General features: G+C 52.2%; 5 protein-coding genes across 18 annotated transcripts in view; 3 read left to right on the top strand and 2 right to left on the bottom strand.

Annotated features, from left to right (window-relative positions):
• LOC1269661 (lysophospholipid acyltransferase 6) overlaps positions 1-7,155 on the top strand; it is a 29,171-nt gene extending 22,016 nt beyond the window's left edge. For 7 of the 14 annotated variants that reach the window (XM_061643860.1, XM_061643866.1, XM_061643862.1 and 4 more), the window contains exons 3-6: positions 2,377-2,600; positions 2,677-3,016; positions 3,098-3,236; positions 3,321-7,155. In XM_061643860.1, the coding sequence (XP_061499844.1) occupies positions 2,377-2,600; positions 2,677-3,016; positions 3,098-3,236; positions 3,321-4,786 (2,169 nt within the window). In that variant the 3' untranslated portion in view covers positions 4,787-7,155. Of the gene's footprint in view, positions 1-2,376; positions 2,601-2,676; positions 3,017-3,094; positions 3,237-3,320 lie in introns of all 14 variants that reach the window. The other 7 variants (XM_061643852.1, XM_061643853.1, XM_061643854.1 and 4 more) reach the window with 1 other exon arrangement.
• On the bottom strand, positions 6,657-12,367 carry LOC3290393 (condensin complex subunit 3). Its single transcript, XM_564680.4, has 3 exons — positions 11,260-12,367; positions 8,386-11,188; positions 6,657-8,311 (listed from the first exon to the last, which is right to left on the bottom strand). The coding sequence occupies exons 1-3, from the start codon at positions 12,216-12,218 to the stop codon at positions 7,541-7,543; spliced, it is 4,533 nt and encodes a 1,510-aa protein (XP_564680.4). The 5' UTR covers positions 12,219-12,367; the 3' UTR covers positions 6,657-7,540.
• Positions 12,368-12,548: 181 nt separating this feature from the next.
• Positions 12,549-13,067, top strand: LOC3290394 (uncharacterized). The gene is made up of 2 exons (XM_564678.3): positions 12,549-12,697; positions 12,772-13,067. The coding sequence occupies exons 1-2, from the start codon at positions 12,637-12,639 to the stop codon at positions 13,026-13,028; spliced, it is 318 nt and encodes a 105-aa protein (XP_564678.3). The 5' UTR covers positions 12,549-12,636; the 3' UTR covers positions 13,029-13,067.
• On the bottom strand, positions 13,026-14,410 carry LOC5667053 (putative methyltransferase C9orf114). The gene has a single exon (XM_001687838.2). It carries the CDS (start codon positions 14,408-14,410, stop codon positions 13,091-13,093), a length of 1,320 nt encoding a protein of 439 aa, XP_001687890.2. The 3' UTR covers positions 13,026-13,090.
• Positions 14,411-14,689: 279 nt separating this feature from the next.
• On the top strand, positions 14,690-15,919 carry LOC1269658 (activating signal cointegrator 1 complex subunit 1). The gene is made up of 3 exons (XM_001687837.2): positions 14,690-14,898; positions 14,968-15,393; positions 15,469-15,919. The coding sequence occupies exons 1-3, from the start codon at positions 14,690-14,692 to the stop codon at positions 15,881-15,883; spliced, it is 1,050 nt and encodes a 349-aa protein (XP_001687889.2). The 3' UTR covers positions 15,884-15,919.
• The last annotated feature ends 89 nt before the right edge of the window (positions 15,920-16,008 follow it).

Genomic DNA, 16,008 nt, shown 5'->3' on the forward strand with positions numbered 1-16,008 from the left:
TTTGGTGTGGCACTGAAGTTACTTCAGCGGTTTTGATCGTTAATTTAAGTATAATTTTATGTTAAAAAAAGGAATACATTTTGCAACTAAAACTCACTTCCGAAAACAACTCTCGCAAATCGTAAACTGGCTCAAGGTGTTGTGTGCGTCTGCTGGCATGTCGCTGCTGGCGGCAAGCGCTTAACCTTCTCCCCTTCCCTCTCCTGTTCGCCATGCGCCAATGCATTTTGTGCTAGTGCACGGCAAGCAAAACCCGCTTTTTTTTTGTACAAACACGTGCTTAGCTTCACTACTTATGCGCTCACCGAACCATGTCTCTCCAAGGTCTCGCGCCCCAAGTCCAGTCACCAAGACCATCGTTAGAGCTCTTCTAGCACGTCGGAAAACTATGCTCTGTTTTATGTCCCTTAGAGAAAGAGAGAGAGAGGAAGAGAGAAAAAAAATTAGCCCTTAAGTTTACTAGCTGTGCATATGTGAATGCGCGGCAAATATAGACAAAACGACCACCCCACATCTTGTGGGCAGCTTAACCCGCCCCTGCGCGCACGTTGGTTGGTGGCGGCAGCTCTATCGTTTAAGTGTGATGCGCTTAAACCCGTTTTTCTACACAACCCCGTCCGTACCGAGCTTCTCGCATGGTGGTTCATGGTCAAGGTCGATCCAAGCGCGGTGAGGAGAGAAATCTAACCCACTAAGCAGCACTCCGGCGTCGGGTATATCGGGCGACCACGACCACACGAGCACGTAATAGGGCTGGATTTGCGCAACACACACTCTTTGCGCTTTCGAGATGAGCTCACCGTTTTGGAACAAATGAGAAATGGTTGGCATTAGTCGTTTGTTTGTTTGTTTTTAACTTATAATTGATGTATTAATGCTATTATTTGAAGCAAAATGGTTTTTAATTACAGCTGATGTCTCTTTAATTTAGTACGACAACGATCTTTTAATCGTTCTAAGTCTTCATTTGGAGTTTTCAGTTGAAAAGGACTTTACTTTATTTTCCACTCAAAGAGTCCGCAAAGCATTTGAAACGTTTGCTTCAACACCCATCATTGGCAATCGCTTGAAAGTTCCTATTCTACTAATGCCCTCGCTTCCTGTTCTTTGCGTATTGACCTAATTATTTAAACACAACAGTAAAACGAAGCGACCAATGCCGAATGAGCATTGTGTTTGGGCTCAACGTTAAATCCTTGACCCCGATCCGATCCGCCCGTATCCAAGCCCAAGTATCCGGTCTTTCCGGATTTTCCTGGATTCGGATTTTGTTTACATTCGGTGCCAAACTCCTCCTTCTCCTCACCTAAACGTTTGTGGTGTGCCACACAGCTGGATGGTGGCACGAGGTTTTTTTTGTATTAAAATCTCCTTTGCGCGTTTTGGTGCCAAAATGGGGGCCGGAAGCAAGGTGGTGGTGGTACCACATTGTGAGCGATATTTAAACGTACACACACTAAAGCGCAGGTGCTGTGGCGTTGTTTAATTTAAATTTGTGTCGAAATATGGGTCATGTAAGAAATGATGGTCTTCTTCCCACCTCTCAGACGTGCACACACACAAATGAAACCGTAATGAAGGAGAGTTTCTTGGCCTGCAAAAGGAACGGGGTTCGTGAAGCATGCAGACGGAGCTGAAATGGGAATATCATCAGTCCTGATAAACCATAATTCCGCCACTTCAATTGGCTTAACCTTACAATTGGATTACATTTACTTGTCTCTCACTCTCTCTCTCTCGTGTCTGAAATCGCTTAATAGATGGCATCATCATCATCTTGCCGCCGCTTCCTACTGGTCCATCCTCAGGGCTTTGGCACAATCTCAGCATTATCATACGCGCGAGCCAACAGTTCATCACGCGGATTATCATGCGCTTTCCGTGATTGGGCTGCTGGCTGGGCTGCCGGGAAATCGCGCGCGAACTCGTTGAACTTGTCCCGTGTGTTGTCTGAGTGTGCCCCACGATAACCAACGTGTATGATGGCGAGACACCGAGTGTGTGATGGTTTGTTTGTCTGCCCCGTTGCCCTGCCCGTTGCTTATTATTAACTGGTACTGATAGCATCGTTGCAGGAGAGATTGCGAGCGAAATTGATAAGTGACCCGCTTCTTTTGTTGTTACTGTTGTTGCCTCCAGTTATGTTGTGGGTCAAGTGGATTTTGCACTCAACTCAACTCAATCTCAGCACAGATAGTACGGAGGGCTTGATTTGTGTGTTTATAGGTTCTTTTCTATAATATTGATGCTTGACGACTGAATGTTGTGCCTTTTGCAGTGCAAATTGCATACTTGTAGGCGAATTGGATTGAGTTGCATATCTTAAGGCGTTTTTTAACTCACCCTTTCCCAATTTCTGTTTCCTATCGATTGCAGGTAAACTTTCTCATCACACAGTTCCTGGCGCTGCTGCTGGCGTCAGCCTTCCGCTCCTACCTGCACCCGTCCAAGGTGTCGGCCAGCACGCGGCACGCGATCGGGCTGGTGATCGGTCTGTTCTTCGGTTACTTCTGCTTCGGCCAGCAGGCGATCCACATCGCCGGCCTGCCCGCCGTCTGCTATGTCGTCATCCGCACACAGAACCCCCAAATTGTCCAACGGTAAGGAAAAAAGAAACGCCCCCCCCAGCAGAACGCCAGCACACGAAACTAACTGCTTGCTTGCCCTTTTGCACAGGCTCGTCATGGTCGTGGCACTGTTCTATCTGTCCTGCATCCATCTGCACCGGCAGTACTACGATTATGGGTCGTACTCGCTCGACATTACCGGTCCGCTGATGATCATCACGCAGAAGGTGACCAGCCTGGCGTTCAGCATTCACGATGGTTTCACGCGCGAGATGAAGGATCTGACCCAGAGCCAGCAGCAGCACGCGATCCGGAAGCTGCCCTCGCCGCTCGAGTTTTTCTCCTACACGCTCCACTTCCAGGGGCTGATGGCGGGCCCGCTGGTGTTCTACAAGGACTACATCGACTTCATCGAGGGCTGCCACATCATCAAGCACACGTCGGCGAGTGTAAGTAGTGAGCGGGGAAGTTGGAAAAGTGCCTTGGCGTTGGCTTACCCTCTCTCTCTCTTTTGGCTCTTTCCCCAGCAGGCAAAGTACGACATCGAGAAGAAGATCGTACACGAACCATCGCCGGTGAAAGCGGTCGTAAAGAAGGTGATTGCCAGCCTGGTGTGTGCGCTGATCTTCGTGAAGTTTGCCACCATATATCCTATCAAAACAATGAAAGGTCAGTGTAGCCCCCTCCCCCCCTTCGATCATCTCCAATCATGCCCACTAACATGTCGCGGTTTGCTCGGGGTACCATCCACAGATGACGGTTTTATCGCGAGTACGGGCTTCTTCTACTCCCTGTGGTACATGATGATGGCCACGACGGCGGTCCGCTTCAAGTACTACTTCGCCTGGCTGATGGCGGACGCGATCTGCAACAACTCCGGCCTCGGCTTCAACGGGTACGACGAGCGGGACGGCGTGACGCCCCGCTGGGACATGCTGTCCAACATCCAGGTGCTGGAGTTCGAGTTCGGCACCAACTTCCGCAACTGCATCAACGCGTGGAACGCCGGCACCAACCGCTGGCTGCGCATGGTCGTGTTCGAGCGGGTGCCGAAGCGCTACGGCACCGTGCTCACCTTCAGCCTGAGCGCCCTCTGGCACGGGTTCTATCCCGGCTACTACATGACGTTCGCGACCGGTGCGCTGATCGTGATGGCGGCCCGCATCGCCCGCAAACTGTTCCGCCCCGCGTTCCAGGGCACGGCCGGCTCGCGCACCCTGTACGACGTGCTGACCTGTCTGGTGACGCGCGTCTTCATGGGCTACGCCACCTTCCCGTTCGTGCTGCTCGAGTTTAAGGCTAGTCTTCGTATGTACCTGAATGTGTTTATGTGCCTTCATCTAGTCGCTCTGATCACTGTGTTTATTTTATCGCAATACGTACCACGGGGAGAGGGCAGTCGGGCGGCGGCCGGGGCCCGTTCGCGCTCCAAGCTGAAAGCCGACACGGAGGATGCGGATCAGCAGTCGGCGGCGGCGGCGACCGGCAGCGGTCGGAAGGATGCCGACGCCCTATCGAATCAGGCTGGCACTGCCGTGGCGGCGGTGGTAGACACGGAACCTGCTGGTAGCAATGGCAGTGCGGCGGGGATCCGATATCGTGGTGCCGAAAATGGGCGTCGCAGTGACGTCGACTCCCAGCACCAGATCGTAAAGGATGTAGTGGACCCGTTCTGTCTGACCACCACCACCAGCATGATGATGATGATGAATGGCAACCACCATCACAAAAAGACTGACGATTTCCTGTCCCAAGAGGATAACAACAACAGTGCCACCATTAATACCACCTCCACCACCACCACCACCAACAACACCTCTGCCGCCGCCACCAAGAGCGGCCCGAAGCTGGCGTGCGAGCGTATCAAGGAGAAGCTCGAGCAGGAGACGCGCAACATCGAAGACTTTATCGACAAGACGGTAACCGGCTTCGTCGAGCTGAAGGACGACCTGATGCGCATGCCGGACGAAACGCACGGCGGCCTGTACATTCCACGCAAAGCGCCGCTCGGTGGCGCCGCCGCCCTGAACGGCAATGGCAATGTGGTGGACGGCAACAGCAACAGCACCACGGCCAGCGGCACCACCATTACCGGGGCCACCACCGGTGTAGGCAGTAGTAGCAACGCGTTCCTCAAGAAGGAAATCGACGCATTGAATGCAGCCGTCCAGCAGGCGAACGTATTGCCGGCCGTACTAAGCAACGGGCATGCCAAGTAAGCGGAAGAAGTGCGGACGGAGCACTGTTTGTCTCTTTTTGGTGGTGTGTCTCGGGTGTGTGTGCGTGTGTGCAACAAAAATCAGCAGCCAAATATTTTCTTCCATTGTTTTATGGTTTTTAAAACACCGATTATCCGGATGTCGTGGCGTCGAGTTCCTACGTGTGTGTGTGTGTGTGTGGGTGTGTGGTGCTTGTGTGTCATCCCCTTTCCAGCTTCCATTGGATTTGTGTTCCCTGTGGTTGGAGTGGCAAACTCATTCTGTGTCTTCTATTCGAACCACCACAAAAGCACACACGCACGCACCAACTTCTGGTGATGAAATTTAAGTCTCTTCCTGCTTCATTATGGTTGGTACAACTCTTCTTCCCGTTCGATACGCACAAACAGCCCGATCCTTATGGCATCGCAACTTGCGCAAAGACGACGCAGCGTGAAGCGCACAAACTATTCTACTATCAAGTGCGCACATCAGACACGCACACACAGTCACACTCACACTCACACTATACCTATACAAGATCGAAACGTGTGTCGGGCCAAGCAAAGGATATATTTTGTAGCAGCAAGAGAAAGGATCCCCATTATTCTATATATACATACATCTATATATATATTAATATTTCTAATATGTTAAACAAACGTACACATGTGTCTCTGTGTGTGTGTGAGTGTGTATCGATGCAACAAACAAAAAACGCTGTAACAATTCCACACTCTTCCAATGGCACTGGCAAAGAATAATAATATTAATATTCATAATAATATAGTTCAGTTGCTTCCAGGCTTCGTCAGAGGTGCCCATCCCCCCAACCCCACCACCACCACCACCCATCAACCCACCAAGAGCGAAACAAAAACACTCAAAGAAGAAATGTCGTAGAAGACAGCCAATTTAAAAAAAAAATAACTGAAATTGAAATGTATTTTCTATGCCATCTTCAAATCCTTACACGACCTGTGTGTGCGTGTGTACTCTATATTAAAATTTGGTGTGTCCTTTCCATATCAGAAAAATATAAAAATTATGTAAAAATAACGTAACTTCCCGACACCAACTCAACCCACCCGCTCCAACCCTTCTTCCCCCCACGAGCGATGCTTCCAACGATAAAAGTATCGTTTCGATTTGCGTTCGGGTTTTGTAAATGAAAAGAGAGTTTATTTCTTTTAAATCGATGGAATTTGTTTTTTGTTTTTTTTTTTTTTTGGATGTAAATTTTTACGACTAGAGGAGTTAATGCGTTAAGTCACTTTGTTTTCAGTGTGTGTGTCTGTGTGCGCGCAAGCAAGCAACTAAGCCATACTCCCCCCCCCCCCCCCTTCCTCGTCTCTTTCCCCCTTTCTCACACACTGCGCACAAGAGTTTTATGTTGTTTTTATCGTTTTATTTTCCCTTTTGATTGCGATTTGTTACTACTTTTTACAGCATTGAAAGAGGGAAAGGGAGAGAAAGGCAGATTTATTATATATTATTAAAAAAAACGCGGATATATGAAATATTAGATAGGAGCTAATTGACGATGTACTGATAAAATGATGAACTTGAACGGGATACAAACAAGCAGGGGCAGGGCAGAGGTGGTAAGGAGAGAGTAGCACGACCACAGAGCTCTTGCACATTTGACCAGTGTAACTATTAATAAGAATAAGAAGAAGACAAAAATAATGGAAAAGAAGCATTGTTACTTTATGCGTGCATCAAAAAAACCACCCCGTTGTTGCGGGGCATGTGGGGGGGAGGAGACAAGACAAAAAACACGCACACCGTCGGTCACACGCAATGCCGTGGCGGAGGAGTTTTTTGTACATAAATAGTCCGTGCTGCTAGCAAGAAGAAGAAGAAGAAAACCTACTAGGAAGTAGAGAAATTTTGCGCACAAAGAGTTTATCCTCTAAGCTGTAAAGTGAAACAAGAGTAACTAGCGAAACGACGAGAAGAAAGAGGACGAAAAAAACAAAAAAACACACACAAAATATATTACCAATAGTTAAGGTACAACAACTTAAAACGTAAGACAAAACCAACAAACAAACAAACAAACAAACTACTCATGTAAAGCAGAACCTAAAAGAGAGAGAGAGGAGGTAAGAAGCAAAAGCAACAAAAACAAACACTAACTCACGTAAAACTACCAATCAAATGCGCCCGCGCATCCGCAGCGCCATCGTACGCGCAAAGGGTGCGTACGTGCGTGCGTGCGTCCCTCATAACAAAACAATACGCAAGCAAAGATTCGCTCGCACACGTGGTGCGTGGTGCGCCTCTTGTGTGTTGTGTGTAGTCAGGGCGGTAGTTGAATCGATAAGAATAAAACAAAAAACACTCTTTTTGTAGTAAATCATTACAAAATAAATACAAAATCGAAATCCCGTGTATATTTGTGCAGATATGCATCCAAAAGTCACAAAACTATCCGTTTCTTTCTCGTTTTTTTAAAGGGCCTCCTCTACCATGCGTCTTCATTTCGTTGTCGCCTCAGGGAAGGGTGTGAGGCGTAGTAGCCTTGTAAAGAATCCTTTATTGATATAGTAGTAATATATACAGCAGCAAATAGCAAAATATATATAAAAAATAGACGCGCAGTATTCACACAAGCGTCCCCGCTCGCCTCCTAAGATTAGCTAAAAATCGTTGCAGACACAAACACACTCACGTAGAAGATAGAGTAAAGGATACACTGACGTTTCAAAATTAAATTTTCCCAGCTTGCTTTGTCTGCTGCTCTTGCCACCATCATCATCAATCATCGTCTCAACCGACCTCCTTTCGTGTCGCTTTCCGGTTCGGTCGTCGCGGTGAGGTGCCCACCGATGGACTGCCGCTGTTTGCTGCACCGTTCGACACTCTCGTGCGACGGATGACGGCGCTGAGGGGAGTGAGCACGATTGCGGCCCGCTTCGTTCGTATCGGGCTGGAGGTGGAGGTGCCGCCACCGCTACTCTCTGTGCCACCACCGGACACAACCTTCCGACTGGCGGTCGGTGTCTTTGTGGTGCTGTCCGATTGCTGCTGGGTGCTGGTGGTGACCGACCGTTGTCCACGCGTACGTTTGCTGCCCGACGGAGAATCGCTCTGCTGACCGGTGGAGGCACTCGTCGATGCTACCCAACGTCGTGTCGACACGGCTCGTACCGGAGATAGTGATGTACGCGACTGTACGGTGGTTTCCGACTCATCGGGCGCTTTGTTCGAGCGACGCGATGGCCGTGGTGCCGTGGTGCCGTTGTGTTTGGCAGGGGAATTCACTTCGTTCGTTGTCTTGCTTCTCGATTTGCTACCCGTGCGCCGTTCACTCGTTGGTGTTGTTGGTGTGGCCGAGGATCTACCGGTACCGGGAGCAGAAGCGTTCAGCTCGGACAGGGATTTGCGCGTCATCACCTTACTGTTGGCCATTTCCCGGCGGGCCGCGGTCCGTGTGGCACGGGGCATCGTCATGGGCGCTTCGGCAAGCTTTTTCCGCTCGAGCAACGTTTTGGCCGCCACCTTGTTTATTGGCCTCGCGTTGCGATTAATACGACTGACCTGTGGAGTGGAATGGGTTGCGTGATTAGATTACGACGATCGTTGCCATGTTCGAAGGCTCGATTGAAACTTACCGTAACATTCGGTGAAACGTCCACTGCCTCACAGTCCGACGAAGAAGAGGAAGATGAGGAGGTGGACACTGATCTCGTCGCAGCCGGTGTTGATGTCTTCCTGCTCGCCATTCGAGCGCCTGACCGTGTTGTGGACACTTTCCGGCGCATCGCCGCACGTGCCGACGCTGGCTGCGGAGAAGGTGTAGCATCAACAGCACCAGCATCATCACCCGGCGATTGCGTTTCCGGAATTTCAAACTCCGAGTCGGACGAACTGGACGAAGAGCTTTGCTGCCGCCTTGCGCCATCGTTTGTGGCGGGAATTTCAAAATCTTCCTCCGAGTCCGTTCCCTTCGAGGCGGTGGCGGAGCGCGATTGGCTCAGCGCTTCCCGTACCCGCGCCGAGGCGGCTTGAATTTTGCGCAACGCGGACGCATCGGGCACCTTGAAATTGCCACTGTCCGCTGTTGCTGTTGTTGTTGTTGCTGCTGCTGCATTGGCCGAATTCGTCAACAGTGACCGGCGGAGTGATTTCACACCCGAATCGGGCGTCCCGGGTGCTGCCCGAGGTGTCCTGTCCCTTGCTGGGGATGCCAACGAACCGCCCCCCGGTTGCTTCATCGGTGAGGCGAGCAGATCGGTATCGGAATCTTCCTGCAAAATGGATTTGTTTATCAGCGGCCGTTCCTCCGACCGTTCTTCGTCCTCGTTCTCCTCCTGCTCGGTTTCCTCCCCATCGCCCGGTCCCTCCTCCTTCCCATCGTCGTCATTCCCTTCCGCCTCCGGTTCCGCCTCAGCCGCTTCTTCCTCGTCGCCCTCCTCTCCGTCCGCTGCTACAGGTGCGCGGGAGGACGAGAAGGTGAGCGTCTCCCGTATCTTGCCCAGCATCAGCTCCCGGAACGTGTTCAGGTTCTTCACCGTCTTCGGATCAAGCAACGGTTCCTTCAGTATCTCGTCCGCCGTGCTGGCCAGATCGTTCCGCAGCACCGGATCGTCCTTAATGTCCAGCCCCAGCAGCTCCTTGCTCAGCAGCTTTAGCAGATCCTTCAGCGTAATGTTGTCCCGCATCACGCGCAAAAACGTGACCGCGATCGTGTTGTGCGGATTCACGCCCGGACTGCAAAAGACGGGCTGCGTCGAGTCGACCACGAACTTGATCACCGTCTCGGGCCGTACCTCCGCGAGCGGGCTTTCGTTCGGCGCTTCCAGCACCATGAACAGTGTGCTCAGCAGCGCCTTCTGCATCAGCTCCTGGCGCCGCTTGGCAATCAGCCGCTGGAAGAAGATGCCCAGCATCTGCTGCATCTCCGGCTCGGTCGTCGGGTTGAAGAAGCGCAACAGCAGCTTCGACATGATGTCCGCCGACGTGCACTTGCCCCGCAGTATCAGCCGGCAGAAGCCCTCGATGATGGCCGAACAGATCACGCTATCGTTGCACGTGTCCATGAAGTGCACCGACATCTTGTAGAACTCGTTCCCATTGCACGACGACGACTGCATCAGATCGTCGTGGTAGCTGCTGTTCTGCCGGCTGAACAGCTGGCGGGAGCTTTTCTGCGTGCGCGAATCGTCCTTGCTCGTGTTGATCGCGTCCTCGCTCTCCAGATCGAAGTACTCGAACCCGTACTTGTCCAGCAGCTCGAACACGCACTCGATCGCCGTCTTCCACAGCCGCGACGAAGCGGTGTTGAGGAACTGCTGATACAGCAGCTGGAACGTTTCCTTGCTCAGCCCATCGTACAGCATGCTGAACGCGGTCGACGTGCGCAAGGCCCAGTTGCGCGTCGACAGCTGCCCGGACTGCACGTGCCGGCTGATGAACGTCCGGTACAGATCGCAAACCGGCGGCGTAAGCACCCGCACCGAGGGACTGTTTACGAGATAGAAGCAAATCTGCAGACACTTCTCCACGGTGGCCTGCGTAACGCGGCGCGGTTTCAGCATCGAATCGCGGAACAGGAGCGTCGTGTTGGTGGTGTCATCGCCGATGCTGCTGCCACTGGCGCACGTCAGCGACATCTCGTGGATGAGCGGTTTCACCAGATTGGCGTACTTCTCGTTGCACATGTTCAGCTCGTCGTTCATGCGCTGCGCCCCGGCGTAGTCTCGCTGCGCCGACAGCGCACTTTCCTGCTCCTTCAGCTCGAGAATCTTGACGCGCAGGGCGGAAATCTGTATCTTCAGCGTGGTCAGCTCCGGGTGCTTCTCCAGGTACGTGTCGATGAGCTGGCGCGAACTGATCGACACATCCTGCCGGGACGGTTCCAGCACCGAGCTGACGAGCTCGACGAAAAACGTCAACCGCGACTCCACGTCCGTGATGATCTTCTCGAACGTTTCCATTATCAGCCGGACGTTCATCTCGAACAGCGTCTCCTGGCAGAGCATGTGGGACAGCACCTGCTTCAGGCTGTCGCGCCCAAACTCGTCGCCAAAGTCGTACATCAGCACGATCTCGAGCAGAATCTGCAGAATGTACTGCAGATAGAGCTGCTGCAGCTTGTCCATCGTTTCGGGCTGGCTGGGGGAGGAGGCCGCCACCGCCGCCACCTGATTGCTGCCGATCGCCGACGCGGTGACGTTCGCGTTCGCTTTCATGAACGCGAGCGCGGTCGGGTTTTCGACCAGCGCTTTAATGTACTCGCAAAACTTGCTCAGCTCGATCATGTAATCCTCCTGCTCGTCCGAATCGCTCTGCTGCAGGTGCTCCAGCATCGCCTGCCAACAGATGGCCCGCTCGATCGTCAGCTCGCTCAGGGGGACGGTTTTGCTTTCCTCACCAAAGTTTAGCAGTTGAGCCATGTGTTTTACACCGTTTTTTCTGGAAAAAAGGAAAAGATCAATCTCAGACACATTTTATAGTGGCGATCGCCGATGACGATGATGACTTACTTGAATATCTCCATCAGCACGAGTTTGGAGGTTTTGCGGAACCGTTCCATCTCTTTGTCGTCCGCGTCCAGCTTCAACGCTTCCACGAACCCGACGTAATCCCGCTGGTACGATTCTATCCACTGGGGAATCATGACGTTACGCATCACCTTACGTACGCCGTCCGAGTGATCGGTCAGCCCTTGCTCGAGGAACTTCAGTCGCTGCTCCACCTTGTAGTGCCGCACCGGGTAGCTGCTCATCTGCATGTACGTGTGCCGTCGGACCCGCTCATCCACGTCCCACAGGCGCTCCAGCACGTACGGGATCAGGCGATAGTTGCGCCCGAGCGCCGAAATGATCGTCTGGCGCACCTTCGGCGACGGATCCTTGTCCAGATGGTACACGTACGCACGCACCACGGGATCCTCGGGCGAGTTCGGGTCCTGCAAGCGCTGCAGTGCCAGCACCGCCTGTACCCGCACATGCTGCGAAACGTCCCGTATCCGTTCGAGCATGTAGCGCAGAATCTTGTCGCAAACCGTATCGTCCAGTGCAGCGTCCGATCCAAGCGCGTTCAGGATCAGATTCACCAGCTGACAGATCCGGAACCGGACCAGCTGCGCACTGCTTATCGTGCTGAGCAGCCAGTCGAAGATCGAAGCCATTATCGGGTGCGTCACGGCCTGCTCGCTGTACTCGGGATCGGCCACAAACTTGGCACAAAACTTGAGCACATTGTTCGCGTACGGGTTCGTTTCCTCGTGCTCCATCTGGCGCTTGATCACCTGGACGAACGATTTCATGAACGAATCGTGCTGCACCGTCGAGTACAGTTGCTTGAGCTGCTTCACCAGCTTCGCGTGCGTCGTTTCGCTCTGCTGCGCGCTCAACACCGTCTGTATGACGGCGGTCGAGTATTTCACTTTTTCCGGCGAGTTGGCCGGTGCCACCACCACTTTTCGCTTTCGGGGAGCCATGAGTTTTCCGACGGGAGGGGCACTTTTCACATAAAAAACACACTGCGGTGGGCACAAGCGAGAACGGGGAAAAGCGACGCTCCGTCGCTTCTTGTTGTGCGTGTGGTTGCGTCGATTGCTTTGTTATGACAGGATGCGCTGCTGGGTTTGAATTGAAGCGTCTTTTTGTAACGGTCGGTAATGACAACTAGAACCAGGCTCGACAACTGTCATTTGCACGACGCCATATTCTTTTGCTGGTGTCAGTGATGTTAGCAGACAATTTTCTGAAAATTTGTAGCTTTTTCTTATTTCATTTAGACAATTTAGGTAGTTATTTGGATATTTTTAATATTTTTGGATGAAGAATGAAGCTCAAACATTGATATCTGCCATGACAGCCGAATAATAGTACCCGTTTGTGATCCAGCCTGCTCTGATGACATTCCAAAGCACAACAAAACAAACATCCCTGCTTGTGCAAAACCCTCCACAAATATGTAAGTTATTCTGTAAAATTCCTAATTTTGTACGATTCTCTCGATTATTTTGACCATATTCTACCCTTTTACAGACATTCGCACAATGCCGGAACCGAGCAGTAACGACCAGAGCAACACAAACCTATACATGCGTCTGCAACAGTCGCAGGTGGTGCGGGCCAACATACAAAACATTTCCCAGTTTCTCAACACTGGCCTCAGCCCAGAAACGCTCGATATCTGCGTGAAGCTGCTCGAGGCAGGCGTTCATCCGCAGTCCCTCTCCGAAGCGGTCACTCAGATACGCAACGAAATGGCCGCCCTCAACAATGGACAGTCGGGCGAGTGAAGTAGCGCGTAAATAAATTTTTATTTCTGTTTCCATCAATTCCATCGGCGCACATACACACTCTAATCAAAGCGTGACATATCACCGTACTTGTCGACGGGCGGTGGTGCTGGCTGGGATATCTCCACATTGGGTCTCGCAATCGGTACGGGCCTCCCGCTCTTCAACGCCTCCATAGGGTCCACCTTCGTGCGCTTCTCGTTGAACGCGTACTGCTTGATGCCCGTGTCCTGGCTCTGCGGAATGGCCTCGAAGCTGGTGAACGGTTTGGGAGCATTGACCGGCTTCAGCTTGTCGCCCAGTGCCGCCATGGAGATGAGGATCGCCTCCTCGGTGCGTATCGTACGCGAACCCTGCGTTGGAACCGTGTTCAGATACTCCTCGAACAGATCCTCCACCGTATCGACGTTCAGCTTCTGATCGTTATCCAGTGCCGGTTCGAGTCCAAGCACACCACCGAAAACGATGAGCGCGTGTTGATAGGACAGACTGGCCGGTTGCAGTTCGTGAACGTTTTTTCCCCGATCCGAGGTACCGATGGTCATATCGTACCCGCCCTTGTACGGACTCTTGGTGAATACCTGCGACAGCGAGTTGGCAATCCGCACCGTGTACCCCCAGTAAATGCCCGTCTCCTGCCGGGGCTGGGACGGAGGCACTACCTTGCCGCGGAGCTTTTTAGACTTCAAGTCTGCACCCGCCGGCAACTTCACAGTGACGCGCAGATTCGGGTCAAGCTTCGTGTCTACCAGCACATCGTTCAGCAGGCCAACGTTCACAAACGCGCCGGGCTTGTTACCCTTGGTGGGTTTGGTCGTCACGATACCCTCCCGAAACACGAACTCACTCTGCTGCCGCAGATGGTGCTGGGAATCGAGCGGATTCAGCAACCCCGTGAACTTGAGGTCGTTGTGCAGCGGGAAAAAGTATTTGCGCAGATACTGCGGACACTCCAGGTACTGCAGAATGCGCGCCAGCTGGATGCAGCAGCGCCGGGCGGAGGTTGATCCCTCGTTCGTTTGAATTGTGCCCAACTTGTCCGTCAGCTGGTTGCTGGAGCCGCAATCGTCGAACACAATCACCTCGTCGACCTGAAATATGCAAGCGGCACGTGCTATCTGTCCGGCCAGATAGGTGCGCAGTTCGGGCGATTGTGCATTGTCCATGATTGAACCCGGCACGGCAATGCTGACCGTGGAAACGTACTCCGCCTCCGCTACCGGTGTGACTTCCACCTCCGTCATGCCCGCTTTCTCCCTTTCCACGTCCTCGAACTCCTGCTTCACGCGGTCCAGCAGTCGATCGTGGCGTTTGTGGCGTTTGCGCTCACGCCTTTCCATCTTTTCCCGCTCGGTTAGTCGTTTCTTCTCGTTCACTTTCATGGTGGAAAAGCGGTTCTCCAAATTGGTACCGGCCGAAAAACGTGCGCCACGAGCGATGCACACGCGGTGTAAACAACAACAGCACGGCCGCTGTTGACATTTTTGACAGCGAAGGCATGGGTGGCTGCGTGCGTAAATTGAACTTTTCGACTCGGTGCTGTAGACGGAGGCACAAAACAAATTGTAAACAATACAACTTCCAGTTCAGCTGTTTTGTGTTGTTTCCACCAGATTTTCAGGGAAAAATCGCACGAAAAGTTAATATTTCCTTCTTAAAAGATGGATGTAATGTCGCCGCAGCTTATGTGGATCGGTACACGGTGTTATCGCGTGAATCACACCAAAACATCCGGACGAGAACAGGAATCGTTCGATGGGCCGCAGGGTTACGTGGAGGAAGACCTGTACGGCGAGGACGACCGGGAAGAGGACTACGATATCGTGCTGACCGATAATGGCAAACACCAAACATCTTTCCACGTGCCTGCGTAAGTTGGCTTACTCTCTTGTTCTATACAACATTCAACTTACTAACATCGTCGCTCTGCTCATTTTAGTGCCTTCTATGCGATGATCATCGGTGCGAAAGGACAAACCCGCCAACGGTTGGAAGCCGAAACGAAGGCACAGATCCGTGTGCCGAAGCAGGGAACGACGGGAGATATTGTCGTTTCGGGCAGTACGAGAAAGTCGGTAGCCGCAGCACGATCCCGCATCGAACTGATCGTGATAGGGGCACGCAACAAGCAACAGTTCACCCACTTCCTGTCCGTGCCGCTGAACGTGCCGGATGTGATGAAGCGTTTCGCCGAATTTCGCCACAAAGTCGTCCGAAAGCTGCCGGTCGCGTTCAGCGTAGACGAATCGTTGTTTCAGCAGCCGGAAAAACTGCACATAACGCTCTGCACGATGGCCCTGATGGACAATGAGGATCGTGCGAATGCGGCCCAAATATTGCTCGACTGCCAGGAATCGATCATCAGGTATTGCTGCATAGAGGAAATAGGAAGCAATCAAGCAATGTGCTAATTCGAACCGTTTTTCTCGCCCCCTCACAGTCCACTGCTTCAGGAGAACGGTCCGTTAGAGATACGAGTGCGAGGGCTCGAGTACATGAACGACGATCCGCACGCGGTGGATGTGCTATACGCGAAAATCGAATCACCGGTCCTGCAGACGGCAGCGGACCAGATCTACGACTACTTCATAGCGAAGGGACTGATGCAGAAGAAGTACGAGCACGTGAAGCTGCACGCCACCCTGATCAATTCGCTTTTCCGCGCATCGCAGAGCGAAATCGTCGACGAGAAGGCGGCCGAACGGAAGCGCATTACGTTCGATGCGAGCGAAATAATGCGACTGTACGGGGATTACGATTTTGGCAGCCTGGTGCTGAATGAAATTCATCTTTCTCAACGATTTTCCACATCCTGCACGGGGTATTACGAAGCAACGGCTGTTATGAAGCTGTGAGGGGAAGGAAATAAATGATTGTGCTAAGCAAAGGAACGATTTAAATGCAAAAATGTAAAGAAACTAGAATGAATGTTGACGAACGAAGCGCTCAACATGCGTTCCGAACGTCCCACACAGTGCAC

This window comes from Anopheles gambiae, chromosome 2 (assembly GCF_943734735.2).
Source record: "Anopheles gambiae chromosome 2, idAnoGambNW_F1_1, whole genome shotgun sequence".
Classification (NCBI taxonomy): Eukaryota; Metazoa; Arthropoda; class Insecta; order Diptera; family Culicidae; genus Anopheles; species Anopheles gambiae.